Source organism: Euprymna scolopes, chromosome 6 (assembly GCF_053919585.1).
Source record: "Euprymna scolopes isolate OS-2025 chromosome 6, ASM5391958v1, whole genome shotgun sequence".
NCBI lineage: Eukaryota > Metazoa > Mollusca > Cephalopoda > Sepiida > Sepiolidae > Euprymna > Euprymna scolopes.
Genome location: NC_136487.1, coordinates 65,024,523 through 65,047,591, shown reverse-complemented (window position 1 = coordinate 65,047,591; position 23,069 = coordinate 65,024,523). Strand labels below are relative to the sequence as shown.

General features: G+C 31.4%; 1 protein-coding gene across 1 annotated transcript; it reads right to left on the bottom strand.

The window, feature by feature from the left end:
* Positions 1–7,778: 7,778 nt before the first annotated feature.
* Positions 7,779–12,257, bottom strand: LOC145277667 (transmembrane protein 229A-like). Its single transcript, XM_080129331.1, has one exon. It carries the CDS (start codon positions 10,887–10,889, stop codon positions 10,227–10,229), a length of 663 nt encoding a protein of 220 aa, XP_079985457.1. The 5' UTR covers positions 10,890–12,257; the 3' UTR covers positions 7,779–10,226.
* Positions 12,258–23,069: the final 10,812 nt, after the last annotated feature.

Below are 23,069 nucleotides of genomic sequence, written 5' to 3'. Positions count from 1 at the left end.
TGTTTGCTCTTTTGCTCTTTATATAATTAATTTTTCTTGAACTCTTACAAAAGCATAACATTGAATCAATGAAATAATTTGATTAAAAACATCTTGAATTGAATAACAATGATTTCAATTTTTTCTTAGGTTTCCACTTATTAAATCTATGAGGGCAATTTATTTAAGGAGGATCAAGCTTCCCACCAAAACAGAAACACTTATAAATTAGACATTAAAAATATTTATGTTTCGGACCTACTTTGGTTGATAATTAATTATTTGGATTATTCAGACTACTATTCTCTTGTTTGTTATTTTTACAACGTTTCGGCCCATGTAACCTCCGGCCTTTTTCAGGTGCATCTTTTCGAGAACAATCTACTTTCGTAGAGTTCAGTTGAAAGAAGTTCATATACATTTCTGAGTTCAACTAGTATGTTTTCAAAAAGAAGGCCAGAACTATCATTATTATTATTATGATATTCGAAACCGAGACTACATCAAAGGGAGGTCCCTCTCATATTCTTGCTTAGTGCTGCCAAATTGTTTTTTCAAACCCAAATTTCACGAATTTGGTGTTTCTACAGAAATGTAATCGAATAAATCCGACTTTTGCCAGACGAAATCTTATATTAATGTTACAATAAATAAATAAATAAATAAATAAAGAAATGGTGAAGAATAAAATTAAAATTGTAATATTCATACGATTTCTTCTATTCTTGAACGTTACACGTGTTAATCAAAAAAAAAAAAAAAAAAGGAAGAAAAAAGAGATGGATTACATTGTTATCCACAATTATCCCCCTCCTAAAAAAAAGAGACGGATAGATTTTTTTTGCAATTACCCTCTTTCCCAATTTCTCCTCCCCTAAACACCCAAACCCCTTTTTCCTAATTAGCATTAGTTTAAAAAAAGTATTCGGCTCTTTAGTAGTAAACCGAAAGCCTAGATATCCTTGTTAAAATAATCAATAAATTTTGATCGATCTCTAAATGCGTTCCATTTTAAGTATGCAGTTTCAGTTGGTGCTAAGTCTGCGATGTGTTGAACTTAGTATCCCGAGGAAGTTTATATATATATATATATATACACTAGCAAAAGTACCTGTCGTTGACTGGGTTCAAAAACAGCCTACAGAAAATGGAATCTGATTTATGAAAGTATGATAGGTTATGAAAAGGAAGGGTTGTAAATTTGGGTTGAATTTGGGGGTTTCAATACCAAAGCAAAATATGATGAAAGTAAAAATAAAATAGATAAAACCCATAATTTATTATACAATACCTGTTCACACTGAAACACTTATCACAATATTCTGTGGATCTATATTAAAAAAAACCTTGTTAAACGATGTGATATATTTTCATTCTATGGAGGTCAGGTGCGAACGAACACCCGATAATTTTATTATACCATATTTCTTCAAACTGAAACCTTTTCAAATTATCAAAGCATACTTACGCAGATAGATATGTAAAGTCTTTATTAAAGTTTGTGCCTATTTTCATTCTATGGAGGCCAGGCGCGAACGCAGACCCCACAATTTGATTATACCATCCCTATTTAAGTTAAAACACACTTACCAAAGTATTCTTATGTATATCTATATCAAAAACACTTATAAACTTTTTTTTTTAATATTTAATTTTTTTATTTCCATACTTTGTGGACCAGGCGCGAACGCAGACCCCACAATTTTAATGAACCACCGTTCTGCCAGATCAAACATACCCAATCCTGTGTCTCGATACATCTTTTATCATTATATGTAATCAGTTTTTTAAAAATAGTCAGCCATATAGGCGCCTATTCGTGACCTGACACACGCACACACATTCAGTTTTATATTTTATATATATATATATATATATATATATATATATATATATATATATACATATATATATACATACATGTATATATATACATATATATACATATATACATATATATACATATATATATACATACATATATATACATACATACACACACACACATATATATATAAGTGTTGGGGCAATTAATTGGAATCGGGAATCGGAAATCGGAACTTTTTGAGGCATCGGAATCGGAAAAATTTATGCATATTTTCCGATGCCAAAAACGATTCTTTTAATTATCTTTTTTATTTGATTCTGTTTAAAACTAAACCTTTCATTGCTATTAGTAATAATAAAATAAGAAATATTTATTGATTTTAAACTATGTGTAAAGCTAAAATCTATGAATCACAGCCCACACAAGTGTGTTTTTACGTTTTAGAAAATATGTGCACATTTAACACATGTTTTTTTTTAAGGTAACCGGGAAAATAACAGCTTAATAGTTAAACATTTAAGGATTTATAAGAATCAGAATCGGTAATTGTATCGGAATCAGAAATTTAGTGCGGAATCGGTAATTGTATCGGAATCGGGAAAAATGTTAGAATTGCCCCGTCACTAATATATATATATATATATATATATATATATATATATATATATATATATATATATATATATATATATATATATATAAACATGGTGTAGGAGTCTATATAGATCAACGAACATTTCTAATCTCTTTATATATCATCAGGACTCCAAATGGACTTCATTTTGTGGTCAAAAAGCAAAGCGAACCCTTGAAGTCCTGATGATACTCGAAGAATGTAGAAACGTTGGTTGACCCGCATAGACTCCATTCAATACTAACTTCCGATCTAAAAAATGCTGCGAAAGAACTCCGTAACCATCCTAATATAGTTATAAAAAAGCCGATAAAAATATCTTTGTTGTTCTTAAATGCCCTTATAGTGAAAAATTTCAAAGCATCCTTCATGACCATACGAAATTAAAGAAAAATCATAAAAATTCTACAAATGTATTAAAAACGCAGGTTAACAAACTAATTACAGCAAATAACGCATAAATCGATAATATTTAACTCCCCAAAGTAATTGGAGACTATAAAATCGATTACCTAAATGGAACGGTTCCCACAGAAGAGACGTTGCGAGCTTGTCTCTGCTTTATCGTTATTTCCATGGCAGGTGCTCGCCTGAGCTTCAATCTATGCCCCCCCCGACAAACTTTCACGAAAAACACTCTTTTAGCCAGAACCACTACCAATAATTTTCCATGCTCTTTATCTGTGGCTAAACCTAAATGTAGATTCCATGAGCGTAGTTTCTTTCTTAGAACTGCACGCCCGTGGAACTATCTTCTGTTGGCTTGCTTTACAGCTGACTACAATCTGATTGTCTTCAAGTCCAATGTAAACACGTTCTTGATGAACTGTCCCCCTATGTAATCCAACTTACAAAAAATTTCACTACTTATGTTTACTACGCTATAATCACATTGGCTAATGTATACCCATTAACCCTTATCCTGGAGTGGCCTCTGGGCCTCGATAAGTGGTGATTCCCACGTAAAAAAACAAACAAGCAAAAATCTAATTCTCCTCTTCGACCTATCATATTCCAAATTCCTACTCCCATCTATCTTTTCACAAAGCCCTTAAACGAACTTATTAGCCCGTATATTCCAAGCAAATATAGTGTTAAGTTCACACGTGAACTAATGCAAATACTAAAAACTATGTAACTGGAAAACAAAATCATTGCTTCTGGAGATGTAAAAGTTTATTGACTAATGTACCTGTACATTAGAAATAATTAGTAGAAATAATTGATATAATTGTTAACAATATTTAATATAATCCATCACTCCCTTTACTTAAGATTAGTAAAAAAAAAAAAAATATTTAAAAAATATCATTAATCTGTACTACACAAGTACCCTTCTAGGACCACCAACGGTGACATATATACCCAAATAGGTGGAGTTGCAATGGGACCAGTCCTCGTGCCGACCCCAAGTTAATTCTACATAGCGGATCTAAAGATTAAAATATTCCAAAATAATATAAAGCCATGTAGAATTAAGTTGAATAAGCTGCGCTTATTAAATTGACTTCAAATAAATCTCGGCGAAGACTTCTTGAATCAGCAACCATTATAAACTCTAGCACAATTAAACAAAGTAACGGCTTCTACAATTTATCCTCTCCAAATAGCAACTCATAATATTAGAAGAAAACTTGAATTTAGATTCAGGCTTGTTATTTTCTACCACAAAATATAATATCGATAAAACAACAACAAAGATCAAAGTGTAATATCTGTTCTTCAGATGCTACGCTTCAATTTCGTGTTCTCTGTCAGCAGAGAAGTCTTTCACGACTGAGACAATTTTACATTTTTGTTCCTTTTCTCCACGTTAAAAAAACGACCCTGGTGTCTGACTCTGTCCCGTGGGGAGGCATTGTAAATAGGAACAATAACCCAAAAGAAAAAAAAAACTTTCCTTTTGCGTTAAAATCGAAACATGTTTTAAAATTTTAACCGCTGTCTCGTATAAAAGAATCACTCATTTCATGTCATAAACGCATTTCATATTTTGAATTCTAACGTTTATGTTGCGCGCGAAAAAACAAAACAAAACAAAAAGCAAAAAAAAAAACAAACAAAAAAAAACAAAAAACAAAACAAAAAAACAAAACAAAAACACTGTTTTCACTTTACAAACGCATCCAATCTCAAATATTAAAAATAAAAACGTTACTTGATAATGGCGGTTAGAGTTAGCAAGTATGAATGGTTGAGAATTGCATAGTTTTTTTCTTTTCTTTTTTCTTTTGTTTACTTTTTAATAAATCAACGCGTTTGAAAACAACGTATGGCTTTCTACCGTATTTTTTAATCTTGTGTGACTGAAGAAGGAGAAAGGTCCTTCGAAAATTATTACTCTTTTACGAGAAAACACAGTGTATTCAGTATATTAATGCATGCTCCTAAATCTACTACCCGACCATGTATGAAGTACTGTTGTCATATTTAGGCTGGTGAATCTCTGTCCCATTTAGGGGTTCTTGACAAAAGTGCAAAAACGCATCCGTAATTTGATTGGTCATAGCATTTTATTCTTCAATGAAACCCTTCTCTCAAAGACGTGATATTACAGGTCCCAGTCTTTTTATAAACACTATCATGGTTTTTCGTATTATTTGGATTCATCGGACTACTATTCTCATCTTGTGTAATTTTCACAACGTTTCGGTCGGTGTAACCTCTGACCTTATTCAGGTGTATTTTGTCAAGAAGAGAACAGTAGTCCAATGAATCCAAATAATACGAATAACAAATCCTCATCTAAAAAAAATATTCAGAAACGTCAGTATCATGTTTCCTTCAGAATTATCCCATCAATTCCAAGCTTCCTTTGTTCCAGCTCGGTTGACTCGTTGCTCTAGTGGTCTCCATAAATTCGCTGTTTTGATACCTCATTATAGTATATTCCAGTAGCTTCTTTCCAGGAACCGCAAAGTTGCGGAACTCCTTTCCTGCCCACTGTTTTTCTCATACCTACAGCTTTGGTATTTTCAAGACTAATATTGCGATAATCATTGTTTTGTTCTTGTTAGCTCCTTATATCAAGTAGTTTCACGCCTTGTCGTCTTGAGCGATTTCTATAATAATAAAAAAAATCCGGACGAAAACCAATACACAATGTAGGAATTTTTTTATGTTTTTTTATGGATTTTTTCTCAAAAGCATATCACACACACACACACACACACACACACACACACACACACACACACACACACACACACACACACACACACACAATTTTCTCAATACCATTTAAGTAAGCATTCATAAAACAAAACAAATCAGGTCACCTGAGAGCTACTGTAACCATTGTTCCAATGGCTACCTAGTAACCCTACACTCCAGCCGACAGTTAGGTGGTGGGTAGCGTCGGTTCTCTTAAGTAATACGTGATTTATCGCGGGGAAAGATCTCTTAACATTCACGTAAAAAAAAAAAAAAAAAAATCGAGACCTTATCTCCGTTTTGAACCCGACTCGGGTTTTTAAAAACCGGAAGTATAATGATTAAACCAACCCCCTTGAATGTCAACCATGAGATTCATTTGATCCTAGCAACAGAATTTAATTGTTTCATTCAATTTTTTCAAAAAAGGAGATATTATGTAAGCATTTCAGTTATGTTTTCCAGTTTAAAAGGAAACATAACGAGATGCAACTTTATATAAAATGGAAATCGCTCCAGATAAGGCATGAAGCCTCTTGATGTAAGAAGCTAAATAAAAAATACTACGTCAAAGTCAAAAACTTGTTAACAATAAGTATTTGATGAAATAGATTTTGTTTCAGAAAACAGCAATTCTCCCCCACTTCCTTGTCAGAAACATCACTCAATGAATGTGAGGACTAAAGAACAAAATAAGGAAAGTGAGAGTTATGAGAAAGTAAACCCAATGTCCACTTAATACTCTCATAGACATTACATTTATTTATTTTTTTTTTAAATCAAAACGGTTTCAGTTTGTGCTGACGAACGCTAAAAAGCAAATGGCTCTAATTGTTTATCATTTTTCTTTCTTTGCCTCGTTTGGAATTCGCTTTCTTCGTCACTTCCAAAGCAGCAATTTTCCCGCCTTTTATTAAAAACATGGTTCATAGAACGCGAGAACTAAAGAATAGAATAAGAGACGTGGGAGAGTCACGAGGGGTCCGAAAGTAAACCCAAGGTTCACTTCCAACTCTATTTCAATTTTTTTTCATTTTAATTCATTTCACAAAAGAAACTGTAACAGCAAGACTATTTCGACTATTTCAATAATAAAAAAAATGAAATGCAAAGATTTCAGTTAATAATTTTACAAAATAAAACACTAATAAATTAAATGTGAACATTTTACTTATTTTTCTAAAAAAATGTAACAGCTATTACAGTTACACTTTTTACAAATGTAATTGGATTGGCGAAGAAATTAATGTAACAATTTCGGTTATTTCTAAAATGCAATGTAACGATTAGGAAATAAATGTAATGGATTCATTAATTTCTAAAATGCAATGTAACGACTAGAAAATCAATGTAACGATTTCAATTATTTTTAAAATGCAGTGTAACGACTAGAAAAGAAATGTAACGATTTCAGTTATTTTTCAAATGAAGTGTAACGACTAAGAAATAAATGTAACAATTTCAGTTATTTCTAAAATGCAATGTCATGACTAAGAAATAAATGTAACGATTTCAGTTAGTTTTTTCGACCCCTCCTCCCAAATGACGGTTATAATAGTAATTACAAAAGGAAATAAATGTCAGGATTGGCCTTTCCTAAGTTATATGTAACGTTTTTAGAGTTACACATGTTACCGATGTTTCTTCACAAAATGACTTATTATTTCTTGTTTTTTTTCTTTTATGAAAATCACTCTAGACAAGGCATGAAGCCACTTAATTTAAATGGAATAGAAAACTGCATTACAATAAATTATCAAAACAGCGAACTGATAAATACCACCAGATACACGAGTCAAACGAGCTGTAACAAAGGAAGCATATAAGGTTATCACTAAATCATCGAAGTTAAGCAACGTTCAGCCCGGCCAATACCAAATGAGTGACCAATTTGAGAATACCAGGCGCTGTATGTAGGGGGACGTCAACACCTTCTTACAAGAATTGTAAAAACCTAACATCATCTCCCCTGACGGGGATATACATGCGACTGAAGACCGCTTATGAATTTCATACTCCCATGAAACTTTTCGGAGGAAACCGATTCAACTCGCTTTAGGGTTAGTGCCGCAGTTTAATTTCGGTAAATATATTAGAAAATTTCGAAGAATACATGACATAATAGTATTTATAGAAAAACAAAACTGAGATTAGCAGTATCCCGTCTGTAAGAGAGAGAATTAATGAATCTTAAACAAAACAACACTTTATACTGATGAAATTTAAAAAGAAATGTTATTAATTATTAGTGTACACAATGATTTTACCAACCCATTCAGGTGTCGTCGTCTCAATCTTTCGCCTCTGAAGTGTTCAGCCATTTTTTATTTTTACTTTACAGTAGACAATTCTCATATCAACTTATTTTTTGAATTTTTTTTTCAACACTGATTGTAAAATAATATTTTTTTCGGCAATTGATTTTTATTTACAAAACCAACAAATTCTTTTAATTTGCTTTTAAAAGAGAAAGTGAAAAAAAACCCCGTTATATTGTCTAATTAAAAGAAAACAACTCGTCCATTGGAAGAAGTAAAAAAAAAAAAAGAAGAAAAACAACTCTAAAAAGCAATTTCATTGGCTATTGGAAGTTAATCTTGTTTATTAATTCATAAAAAAAAACGTGTCACACGTATAACGTTCTCATATCACTAAGAAATTTATTGTAGACCGTATTTAATTGTTTCATTCAATCTTTTCAGAAAGAAAATATTATGGTAACATTTTAGTTGTGTTTTCCAGTTTAAAAGGAAACATAACGAGATGCAACTTTATATAAAATGGAAATCGCTCCAGATTTTTTATTTTTTTATTTATTTATTTTTTTATTACATTTTCACCCCAAACAAGGCACATTGCCACTTTGGTGTAGGGGGCTACTATCAGGATCAGCAACTACTGGGGTACTATGTAGGGATTTGAACAGCAAGATGTCGGTTCACGTTGCACTTGAACTTCTGCATGTCAGTACAGTTAGGGAAGCAGGATCCTCGAATTGAATTCCAGAGTCTAGCGGTTCTGGGGAAGAAATTACTGGAGTAGAAAGATCTTTTACATCTAAGGATCTCTACTGTGTGGGGGTGGGATTTAGCTTCCTGTCGTGTTTGTCGAGGGTGTCTGCGTCGTGGGGGCACAAGTGTCTGCAGTTCTTCAGATCATTCGCCATTGAAATACTTAGATAAGGCATGAAGCCTCTTGATGTAAAAAGCTAAATAAAAAATACTACACCAAAGTCAAAAACTTGCTAACAATAAGTGTTAGATGGAAAATATTTTGTCCCAGAAACAGCAATTCTACCCCCCTGTCAGAAACATCGCTCAATGAATGTGAGGACATAAGGATAAAATAAGCCGAAATTAAAGATTTTAGAAATTTATTGTTCATTAATATTGTTTCAGTTTTATTGATTTTTAAGATTTAATTTTTTTTTGTTTTATTATTTCTTAACATAAAAACTTATTTGTTAAAATCATATGGTAAAAAACAAACCTGAAAATAGTTTAAAATAAGTTACCACCTTAAACTAAAAATGCCAACTAGTATTTAACTCAAATCCAATACTTCTGACCCTATAATATTGTTTCGTTTTTTTTCTTCCATTAATATCGTTTCGGTGTTACTGTTTTTCTTTAATATTTAATTTTATTTTTTATATTTTACTATTTCTAAGCATTTAATTGTTTTGTTGCTTCATTGTATTTTAACATTTACAAACGTTTCATTCTTTCTTAGCATAAAAATGTTGATATTTAATTGTTTTTTAACTTTAAAAAAATGTTGCTTCATTGTTATTAACAAATTAAAAATTGTTGTTTATTTTTAACAGTAAAATGTTTTGTTTTTAAACTTTTGAAAGAATGTTCTTTCAGTGTCTTTAACATAAAAATGATGTTTTATTATTTGTTAACATTAAAAATATTTCATTTTTTCTTAACATTAAAAAATGTTGTTCTATTGTTTTTTAATATCAAAAATGTTACATCGTTAAAGCATGTTGTTTCAGTCTTATTTTAATATAAAAATGATGTTTTTCAGCATTAAAATTGTTGTTTCATTGTTTGTCAACATTAAAAAATGTGTCATAGTTTCTTAATATGTAAAAGTTGCTGTTTCATTGATTTCAACATTAAAATATACTTCATTGTTTCTTAATTAAAAAAAATGTTGTATCATTGCCTTTTTTAACAGCTAAAAATTGTTGTTTTACTATCCGTTAATATTTAAAAGACCTTTGTTAAAATCAATTATTGAAAATATGTATATATAAAAGATAAGTTATCTCCCTTGATAGCCCTAACCTTTGACAATTTGTTACCCTAAAAAAAAAAAAATTGGCATAATTCTCACCCTCTTTTCAGGAAGTTGAGTTTCCACAGCGATGTGTCTAACTTAAACCTTGTGGGAAGCCGATAGACAAGCAACAACTTTTAAAGACTTTTTTAGTACTCTAAAGGACACCCAAAGAAAGTAAAAAATGAATGAATGAATAGAAAACAACAAAAAAAAAAACATGAAAAGTACTAATCGTAAACGATACAGTCAACAAATAGCATTATGTCTTGCGCTATAGGGTAAAAAAAGTTTATATTAGCGTCGCACCAAAACCTATTATTATTGTTTTTTTTTTTTTTTTTATTCCAGTTTCGTTTTTGTCTTTTTTACAAATCGAAGCGCAAGCAAGAAATCCGAAAGGAGGTCCTGAATTATACACAGTATACACCAGGCCGGCGCATATTCCAGCGTTATAAGTCCCATGAAGTTATAGTCATAATGCGAATAATCCCACGAGCAAGCCCCAAGCTGTCGCAAGAGTAAGCCACTAGTCAGTTCCCAAGCATATAACACCGCAAGGTAGATAGGAATCCGTACGTAGACAGGTACTCCGTGTTTATAATACAGTCGAATGTAGAGCCGTTCGACGAAGTAACTGCAGCTGGCGTACATGAAGAAAGAGAACAAAGTAGAATATCCGAGGAGTTGGCGATTGCCCTTGTCGGCGTGGTACAGATCGTAGAGTGCCGTGAAGACGACCTCATCGAACACGCCGTGAAGTCCATATACGTAGAAACGCAGCCATGCAGGTAGAGGGCTGAAAGAAGCGTCCGTTTTATTATCGGATTCGTCCGGTTTGGATTCTAGGACGCCTGGGAAATTCATAGGTGCAACAGAAGCCGTCGAACAAGGATTAGTATTTACATGATAATTTAAACCACTCTGAGTGGTTGTTGTACTGCTCGTTCTGTAGTTGTTATCGCCGGAGAAAGTGTTTGTTGTTGTTGTTGTTGTTGTAGTCATAATGCCGTTTTGTCTTTTGTTTTTTTTGTGCAGTAGAATTAGTTCCAGGTGTTATAAACGTATTATTTTTATCATATAAAAGACGACGACGAAAAAATGAATGGTTTCGTAAATACGTACGTGGGTGTATAACTGGCTGTCTTTGTTACAAGTTACTAAACACGAAAAATGAATTAGCCCGATCGATTATACGCACCTGTGTTTGATGTTTCCTTTAAAAGTCCGTACAATTAATATTACATAGTCGTTTCACACGATATTCATTTAACTAAAGGTATTTTAAAACTCGTATTTTTATCTTTGATACATTTTTTTACAATTTATTTCGTAGTGCGTTTTAATTCTTACAAGAAAGGAAAATATTCCATATTTTTGTTACAATAATAGTAATAATATTTAATTAAAAAAATCCTAATTGGTCGACGCTTATCAAGGTCAGGGGTCGACTCGGGGATAAGAATTTAAGGTATTTTGGATTGAATGGTAATTGCAAGGGTCAGAAGGGCAGTAGAATACTTAAGCGGACTTGATTATCGAAGAAGCCGGCCTACTATGTATTTGTTTACATTAGACTTGAAGACGACTATCTTGTAGCTTGTTGGGAAGCGATGTCGTTGTATTTTGTTCAACAGATTGGATCTTTTAGGAAAGAAACTTTGTTCATTGGCCTTTCGCTTGGTTTTCAATATATATATAGAGAGAGAGAGAAAGAGAGAGAGAGAGAGAAAGTGAGAGAGGGAGGAGGAGAAAGGATAATTCTGTACTGTGGTTGTTGAAGCTAGACGAGTTCTTGCTGTAAATGTGTCCCCTTTCGAAAAAATTTCTCCAATATCAAAATCCAATGACATAGGACTGATATTCAACTCGACGAATTTCAACAGTCTTTATGAACTCATGGAGAGGATACGAATGATAAGATTAACAACTCCTTTCCTTTTGTTCGGCGGTTGTATTATATTTCCCCCTTCTTATCAGTGGGTTCTGTACATGTTGTACAAGTTACATAGTTTTCCCATCAGGTTTGATAAGTCACGGTTTTTTTGTAAGAAGATATAATAAATCAATTGCATAATAACAGCGCGATAATAATAATAATAATAATAATAATAATAAAAAAACCCGGCTTGTCTTTTGTGTTTCGTGATTTTTTTGTTCATTTAGAAGTTACATACTGATTCAATTTTTGCGTTTTTTTTTAATAAGTTTTTTTATAATGCTGTTAACTAGCTGTAAACTAAAATGTTTACTAGACATTGGACAAACGATTTATCAATTGAAATACAGAAGCAACCTGAATGCGTGAAACTTCTCTTATTTACTGTTTCTCTCTCTCTCTCTCTCTCTCTCTCTCTCTCTCTCTCTCTCTATATATATATATATATATATATATATATATATATATATATATATATCTCTGTCTACTCCTCCTCTCCCCCCTCTCTCTCTCTCTGTCTATCTATATTTCTCCCTTGCGCGCTTGCTTTCTCTTTCATTTCGTGTCATCGGCCGAATTTAAATCGGTATATCTTTTACTACTTTTTTACTCTGTAATTATTAGAATCCTCCAATTGTAAAAAAACAAAAAAACAAACAAAAAACTAAATAGAAAGCCGTTTTTATAGATGGTTGTCGCCGTTTTGTCCGTCATCACAAATAAAGGTCATCAAATTATAAACAAGTTCTTCTTTCTTTATTATTACTTTTCTATCCAGCCTATGTTGATACTTTTTTTTAAAAATTGCCTTGTTGATGTTGTTCGTGTCGTTACTCAGATTTGTATCGTATACTGCACACTGTGTGCATGTAGGAGGGGCGTCCGAGAAGCGGGCCTGCTGGCCGAGGCTGAGACTGAATATACTGACACGGCCACTCTCAGGGCACCCTTCCCCCTCTCTTTCATTACACATTATTTCCTTTTCGCTCACATTATTTATATTTCGCCCTATTTTCTACCCCCCTCTCTCTCTCTCTCTTTCTTTCTTCACCCCATCTCTCTCTCTCTCTCTCTCTCACACACACACACACACACACACACACACACACACACACACACACACACACACACACACATTCTACCTTTTTCTTTCTCCTCCACATTCTTTTTTTCTTTTCGTCTCTCTTTCCATCGGGCATTATTTATTTACATCTTTACTATTTACTGTTTCTCTCTTATTCTCAGTCTCTTTTGAACACGTGCTTTCTTTTTATAAGTAGTTTCTCCGTCTCTCGCCGCCTTTCTCTAGCTATCTCTTTTCTTTCTCTTTTCCCCGTTCTCACCCTGTCAGACAGTCAGACACACACACGCACACACACACACACACACGCACACACACACACACACACACACACACACACACACACACACACACACACACACACACACACACATATTTTTACTTAAATTTCTGCCTGTTTGTATATCTATTTTGTTTTTTCATTTCCTTTTTCTGTTACTTATGAGTTTCGTTTTCTCCCTCAACCTTTTTTTTTTATTATAAATCCTCTTTTACATTTGTTAAATTTCTCTTTAGTTTCTTTCTCTCTCAAATATTCGTCTTTTTCACATAATTCAACCATTTCCACATAAGTTTCTCTCTCTCTCTCTCTCTCTCTCTCTCTCTCTCTCTCTCTCTCATACATTCGTTCTTTTTTTTAGTTTCTTTCCCGCGTTAACTTTCTCATATTTGTCCCTTTCGCGCTATTTTCTCTTCTTCTCAAACATTCTTCCTCAATTTTTAGTTATACCTCCATTTTGCTCACACATGCATTGTTTTTCTTTTAAATCTCTCTCTCCCTCTATATCTATCTATCTATCTATCTATCTATCTATCTATCTATCTATCTATCTATCTATCTATATCACACACACAACCACAGATTATGTGCACTTTGAGTATGACAAAATGCAGATGGTAACGAGGCTTCGATATTAGATGTTTGAGGAAAATGCAGTTACAAATACTCCTAGGTTCATTTTGATCTGAAAGTCACAAGAGTTTTACCGGCTCCAATAGGTTTGAGCGAGATTATTTTATTGTGTTTATATATATATATATATATATATATATATATATATATATATATATATATATATATATATATATATATACACACGTGTCAGTGGATGATTATATTTTAAAAACAATATATACATATCATATGTAATCATATATATATATATATATATATATATATATATATATATATATATATATATATATATATAACCAGAGGCCGAAAAAAACTTCGTATTCCTCCAAAGAAAACGTATCCTAGGGTCACTGTATCCCGGGGTTCTACTGTAAATATATGTTTATATATGCATATATGCATGTATGCATATGTATATGTATATATGTTTATATATATGTTTATATATATGTATATATATATATGTATATATATATATGTATATATGTGTACATAAATATATATATGTATATATATGTCTATATAGATGTATATATATATGTATGTATATGTATATACATATATATACATGTATGCATATATTTGTATATATATGTATAGATACATGTATGTATATGAATATATATATATATATTTATGTATGTATATATGTATACTAGAAACCTCTCTCTCTCTCTCTCTCTCTCTCTCTCTCTATATATATATATATATATATATATATATATATATATATAAAATGGGTTAATAAATTCCAACGAAAGAAAGATGTATATTTAAATAAGGGAGTAGTCACCAACAATGTGTATTTTTTAACATTATTTTATTATTCAAGGTGTTTTATTTATTTATTTTAATATCTTAGGACTTTTCTAATTATCTTTGAAATAGTTATAGAAAACTAATATTTATCTTTCAATGGATTTTTACAATGAATTTATTTAACTTCAAAATATAGTTGAACTTGTCAGTTTCCGTAACTTTCCCCTACTGTTTGAACCTATATACACTAGTATGTCTAAGATTTAGCGCGGCCATCGAACACGCATCTAAACTCTTTTCTATTAATTCATATGACAAATTATTTACGTTAAGAATAAGTAGGTTTGGAAACACTTTTTAAACATCGTTTACGTTAAATACCTACGGTATTTCTGTTTATAATAAATACGAATTCTGCATTAATTAAAATATTATATATTAGATTTCTGTTCGTGATGATAATAAATTGATGCCGTGGAAAATGCCTAGAGAAATTAATAGAATATTATTTCATCTTAGAAAAGATCGTGCACAAAAAGATTTTATTTATGCCAAATCGATGAAACTGATATAATAATATAAATAATATATAATATATATGTTATAAGTATAGTTAGTTTGATTTACGTTATATATATATATATATATATATATATATATATATATATATATATATATATATATATATTTGAGCATATTGAGGGGTGGTACACGAATTACCATTAGCGTAAAAAGCGATCCTCTTTGTGTAAACAAATCGAGCTTAGGTATTTCGGACAATGTCAAAACATCGTTAATTCACGACTCGCACAGCAGAAGCCGATTAGCGTAATGGTTAGGAGCCTTTACTGTCGTACAGGCGGTCGAGTTTCAATCCTGGCTTGATTATATATATATGTGTGTGTGTGTGTGTGGTTAAAAGAAAAAGAATAAAATCAATTTTTAAGAGGAGACTTATCGGGATAATGCAAAGCTCACGGAGTTTATATCACAGCAAATAAACAAAGAAAATGAAGACATATAACTATATACTTATACATATATACATCTATTCATTTATTCAATAAGGGTGATCAATTAGGGATGTAGGGTAAGTGAGATCTCTTTATACCTTGGTATTTCGAAGCCTAATAAGATGAAATAATATTCTATTAATTTCTGTAGGCATTTTCCACGGCATCAATTTATTATCATCGCGAACAGAAATCTAATATATAATATTTTAATTAATGCAGAATTCGTATTTATTATAAACAGAAATACCGTAGGTATTTAACGTAAACGATGTTTAAAAAGTGTTTTCAAACCTACTTATTCTTAACGTAAATAATTTGTCATATGAATTAATAGAAAAGAGTTTAGATGCGTGTTCGATGGCCGCGCTAAATCTTAGACATACTAGTGTATATAGGTTCAAACAGTAGGGGAAAGTTACGGAAACTGACAAGTTCAACTATATTTTGAAGTTAAATAAATTCATTGTAAAAATCCATTGAAAGATAAATATTAGTTTTCTATAACTATTTCAAAGATAATTAGAAAAGTCCTAAGATATTAAAATAAATAAATAAAACACCTTGTTTATACAAAAACAGCTCAATTAACCCCCCCAAAGCGAGAGATTCTGGCCCCGCACAATCAAACCAAACGAAAAGGTGTTGCGCATAAGTTCTATGGAAGCCCAAAATGCCATAAAGTCAATTTTATTTTAAACTTTATAGAAGAAGTGGAACATTATTATACCTTAATTTCTGTATTTTTGAAGATTATAAAAAATATTCATTAATTTAGGTAATCCTATTTGTTGTAATAATAAGGAATTAATTAGAAAATTTATTTACTTTTTCACATAATAGCCTCGATTTATTCTCAAACTATTTGTAACGATAAATTAAATTAATTCTTTTTAAAAGAAAAAATAGGTGCATTTAAAGTGTGAAAAGTCAATAAAAATCACTGATTACACTGACAATTTATTCTTTGAAAAAACAAAAACAAAACAAAAACAAAAACAATTTAATAATAAAAGAGAATACCGCGGGTAGGATGCAAATCCTGTATGTTTACTTTTTTTTGTTACAATTTTGCTCATCCGTATATTTCTAAATTAATCGTTATTAAAAATAATATCATTTTTTAAATTATTTTTTCTTAGTGATTTTAGATCTCAAATTTTCAATTTTTTTTATTTTCAGGATTATATATATATATATATATATATATATATATATATATATATATATATATATATATATATTCTTACACTGATGTTTACACCATCATGCGTACAAGAAAAATATTAGAATATTACATATAAAATTTTTGTGAGAATTTTTATCACTAAAATCATATGAAATATTTTATTAATTATATTATTTCTTGGTGGAAATATAGAATAAACAATACTGACTTCAATGATAATATCGATAGTTCGAGAAATTCATTTTTCTCTGAGTTATATTGATTTCACTAACATGGACTTTAGGAGCTTTTTTCGTAATGTTCTTGAAATATTTGTTTTTATTGTTAACATTTACAATGCTTTAATTTTATAAAAATAAACAATTCATGCGTGTTTTTTTTTAGTACTTAAAACTTTAACTTTAGCAAAGATGTTTTCTGCTTACAAAAATATACATTTTCACTAAAATAAAAAAAAACACTGAGCTCATTATATCTTTTGATTGTTAGTTAATAAGCACTGAAAATTTCATCCAAATTAGTTGATTTCCTGAATTTTGGTGAATTTTTAAATTAAGGAAGGGGTCAAAATGTTTATGCATTTTAGGGATCGGCCATTTATTTTGCACGTACTTACTGAAATAAATACGGCTAAGGTATAAAATACGCAACACTGGTTGACATAGCGTAAAACCGAACAACAATCAACCAGCCAGTTTCACATACTGTTTCTCACTGGCTTATCTCTCAAGCACTCAGATGCGCAGCAGAACAACAAAAACAAAAACAAAAACAAAAACAAAAAATGCTTTATCGTCATCAGCTGCAAGATTGGCTTTCCCCATTTTTTGCTTCATAGCAATTCTGGGACACACACACACACACACACACACATATGTATATATATATATATATATATATATATATATATATATATATATATATATATATATATATATGTGTGTGTGTGTGTGTGTGTGTGTGTGTGTGTTACATTTAAAACAAAACTCTTTCTTTCCTCACTATACCCACTCTTATAAAAAAAAACGAATTCAGGAAACTGGTGGATTTATAAATCAGCAGAAGCAGGAATATACGGCGATAATGTTTTTATTTAAACTAAACAATGAAAAAAACAAGATATAGATAGATAGATAGATAGAGAGAGAGAGAGAGAGAGAGAGAGAGAGAGAGAGAGGGGTGGGTGAAAGAGAAGGGATGGTTCCATAAGAGTCATCCTGACATGAGCTCCCTCTACTCGCTCTCACCTATTTATATCCTTCCTTCTTTCTTTACTCCGACGAAGAATTCGTCTAATTAACACAGATGAACAGATGTATTTACGTTAAATTACTCTTGTTTACGCGCATTTAAGAGTTATTGGGAGTATGTTTCCCGAGAGTCAAATCTCAGCATGGATAAACTTACTACGTATAGCCTAGGCACGGCCAAAACGGAAGGAAGGAGTAATTATTTTCTGACGGAGCCTCTTTTAAAAATCTACCAAAAATTAAGTAATTATCCAATCAATACAAAATTTTCACCGATTATTAAGTGATGAATGAACTTTATAATGGTATACTTTTTCATAATCTCTCTCTTTCTCTCTCTCTCTCTCTCTCTCTCTCTCTCTATATATATATATATATATATATATATATATATATATGTATTGCCTACAACCTCCTTCTTTATTTGAGGGTACAAATATGCTTAAAATAATCAGCCGAAACCGAACAAAATATATTGTATTGTAGGGAGGATGAAGATTGCAGATAAACAAAAACAATTGCGCACGTATTAAATTTTAAGGTTGAAAATCCGAATTTTGAATGTGTTTAATTTTTCATCTTTTGTGTTTTGAACTGTGAAATTTGTTGAATATTTTAAGAATAATTATCATCTTTCAGATTAGCAATTTTGTTTTGATTGATATATTTTCATTATTTTTACGAAAAGCACTACTTTTAGATCTTCGAATAATAAATTAATAATTTTCTTTTAGTGAGCCCACTATTGCTAATATACCATGAAATAGGAAATGCTTTGAAGAATCGGTATCAAAACAGAAAAAAATCGATAAATAACTGCGCATTTTGCTAAAAATACGACAATTTCTTTCGGTAATTTCTTGTTGCTTGATATTAACTCACCTATAGTAGACCAAGCGTTATACTACATGCAAGAGTTGTCAACAGGTACTGCGCCTAACATTTCAAAAATGGTCACCCATTCGGTACTGGCCAGCCTCATCTTTGCTTTACTTCGGGGATTATGTCGACAAGAAATATATATATATATATATATATATATATATATATATATATATATATATATATATATATATATATAATTAGAGTTTATATATTTAAAAATTCACTTAGAAAGAATTACTTTCAAAATAAAAATGTATTGTTTGAAACAAAGAATATAAAAATTTTTTTCAATGTAAGTACATCTCCTCAAAGGAAAATCACTAGCAAAATATTAATACTGGTTTGAAATTATTTTGCTAAATAGCACATACAAAGAAATATTAAAGATTAAACCCCTTTAAGGGGCATAAAGAAAGGGAATGAATGTTGAAAGCAGAAAAAGGATATGAAATTTGGTATCCAAATAAATTATAATTCTTTAACAGTTGAATGGTATTATAAGATCCATATTGGTGGAAGATTGATAGAATGGTGCTGAAAAAAAACCCCAAAAAAACAAAAACAAAACAAAAAACAAACAAATAAAAAAACAAATGTCTCTGGTAAAGCACCCAAAGTAGTTGGCATTAATCTTTTGTGAATATAATTATTCCGTTTCATTTTTTTTGGTTGTATCTGATAAGATGTATTATGTTCATTTGCATTAAAAGTTAAGAGAAAAAACACAACACAAAGTCCGATCTCATTGTAAATTTATTTGCCAAATGAGAAGAGTTAATCAGGTTTGGCGTCTGACTGAGATAATGGAAGAAATTTAGAAAAGTTTTTATATTTATTCAAAAAAGAGGGGAAAGAAGGAGAAAAAAGGGGAGAGGAGATGAGAAATAATTTAGAAGCGGGAGAAGGAGAAATAAAATTCTTTTTAAATGTTAACAGAAGTTAATATATATATTTTTTTTATAAAAACCATGCTTTGTAAACTCTTCTCATACAGCGTTCAATTCCAACAGCGAAGGCCAGAAAATTAATTCTTAGGAGAGAATTAATGACGATGAAAACCCTGCCATTAATAACGCCTAGTACTCGAGGAATAAAGATAAATCAATTAGACGCAGTAGGCGACATATAAACCACTTGATGTCAGGGATATGTTGATCGTTTTATCGTTTATCAACCGCAGCACTGGTGTGCCCTGCCAGGGAGTAACAGTCCTTACAGAGATGTTTCCACGTAGCGGACAAACCGATTTACTCTCTCCCGTAAACGATCGAGTTACACTTTTACTGTTTCCTCACAACAATAAAAAGGGCATGGCAAGATCTAGGTGAAGTAATGCGGACTTTGGCGAGAGAAAAAAGTGACAAAAATGAAGGAAGTGTTGAACATAAGCTTGTACTATTCTTCTTACAAAAGTCTTATTCGTTGAGATTCTATATATTATTGGACGTGTGTTATCCGTACGGCTTTCCGGAGAGAACTAACTAAAAACAATTTGTTTCTTTCGTTTAAAAACGTGATGTGTCATATAGTGTTTTTATAACGAGTCTGACCTTTTACCTCCGCTTCAAATCACGTCACTTGCCTCTGGGTACACTCTTTTTGCAGCCAGTTTATCCTAATATGTATTAATGTGACCCTCGTCAAGCTTCCAACCCAGAAAATAGCAATTATTTCCTCTTTATCAGAAACATCACTCATGGAATGTGAGGATTAAAAGACAAAAATAAGACAAGCTAAAGTTAAAAGGTTGTAGAAAATAAACCCAATGTCTACTTTCTACTATCCTAAAGTTTATTCTACAATTTTAATGGGATAAAAAAGGGTAAAAAACAGAAAAAATGTTTAAAAACAAATGAACAAACAAACAAAACAAAAACAGCACGATAAAAAAACAAAAAACAAAAAAATAAAAACAAAGTGTCAACAAATAAATATTACCATAACCAAGAAAAGTTACTTTTCTATCTACCATAGTATTTTTTTTATTTTGTTTTGCTTGTTTTTAATACAAAACTGAGCCCAAATTTAACCATATTCAAACATCAAATTTAACCATATTCAAACATCAAATTTAACCATATTCAAACATCAATGTGGTATAAAATACTCGTTATTAAGTAAAACCAGACTTTCAAAGCATTATATCTCAAGGATTTTATAACAGACTAGCGGGGGGGGGGTACCCGGCGTTGCCCGGGTGTTTAGAGGAGTGTGTGCTCGGGCGGCGGTGTGGGGGAGGGTAATCAAAACATAAGAATAAGCGAAGTAAATATTTTTAAATATTAAATAAAAATGAAATATTATATAAAAAAAAAAAAGTTAAAACTTAAAAAAATCGGAAAAAACACAAAAAAACTAACGGTACACATTTTGAAAATTACCACAAAAATATGAATTACAATGAGTTTCACGGAGTTTAAGCGCCAGATGTTTACTGCTGATTGCATAATCCATAACAATGACGTTTTTGTTTGGTTCAAATTTCAAGTACACGAACAATTATTTCAGAGCAAATATGTTAGGCTGTGTAATTGTTTAACTAAAGGATCGTTAAAACAAAGAGGCCTCACTTTACCGGTATAGCATAAGGTAGTTATATAGATATTATCTATATAAATAAAATAGTAGATGCGTGCATGTGTGCGTGTCTGTGTGAAAATATTTAACCGATAAACTCTTAAACTGCTGGGCACATAACACTAAAAGTAAGAGGAAATAGCAATCATATCCCAAGGATAGCTTATAACGTGTAAAATATTTGTTTTCGATGGATAAATAATGCATATAAAAATATGTCGGCAAGTTGCAATGAAAAATGTTCATTTAAACTTGTCGACATATTTCTATTACTTTTGCGCATGTGCAAATGCATTCTTAGCTCGAACTGGTTCAATTTTAATTCTTTCTTACCTATCCGTCAATAGCTCAAACCGTGCTAAGTGTTTTGGTTTTGATTCTAGCTAATGTCACCCAAGTAATTTTTTAAATATCTTTTTAAATCAGTAATATATATTACTAGCGGGGGTACCCGGCGTTGCCCGAGTGTTTGTTTCCGGGACGGGGGGGGAAGTTTTAAAAAATGTTATGGTAGGTAAGTAGGAAGGATCAAACCCGGAGTCATGAGTAAAAGTAGGAAAATAAAGTGTGAAAAAAACAAAAAAAAAAAACCCATCTGCAACGTTAACAGTTCGGCCACCAAGAAAAGTCCATTCCAGTTGTTTAGGAAAAAAAAAAAAAAAAAAACGGCTACGGTAGGTCGGCGCGAACGTGAAAATATAATGTGAATTGTCCAGCACGCTAACCACTACGCCACAGAGCACTGCAGCTTAGTTTAGTGATTTTAAATAACTTCACATGAAAGAACTACGAAGCCAAACCGGTGTTCTCTTCTCAACTGTTCCTTGTGAACGATCCCCAAACGGTGTTAAGTGGTGGCAGGGGGAGGAGGAAGAATTTATTAGAGAGAAAATATTTTACCACTTCCATTGATCTTAACCGATTTTGGCCGTGACTTCTCAGCAGAAAAAGTATAGAAATCTAAGATTATCGAGGAATTTGAGAAATAATAAGCCTATAACACACCTCAGATATTGTTCTGCCGTTTGTGCATATTATATTTGCATGAAATATCTTGATTTTTAATCCTATTAATGTCAAAATCCGACGGGAAAAAATGAGTTCATTTTAGTTATATAGAAGAGAAGAGAAGAGAAGATAATATTCAATAGAAAATTGGATGCATGTCTATGATAAAGGGAATCTATTCTATCGGATATAATTTCTGTTACACGAATAACCCGGTCTAAGCCGGGTTGACATGCTAGTACATATATGTGTATATGTGTATAGGTGTATATACATATATGCCTGTTCATGAATTAAAATGTGGCACGCGTCTGCGGATGAAATGCCAGAAATTGACAAGCTAAACGGGAATTGTTTCAATATTTCTCACAAATATAAACAAACCTTGTTATTGTTATGAAAAATGTAACAGAAAGGAATCTGGTTATGTGGATGTTTTGAAAAGATTGACAGGAAAAAGTCACAGAAGGAAAACGATGGCAGTTGGAGATTTGGTTGTCAACCGAGTGGACGCCACGACAATTCTCTCTGTCGCTCCCCACTCTCTCTCTTTATCTACCATAAGCAA

What these genes read in the sequence shown, in the direction of transcription:
- LOC145277667 (XM_080129331.1), bottom strand. Translation starts at nt 10,889, where the DNA reads ATGACTACAACAACAACAACAACAACAAACACTTTCTCCGGCGATAAC.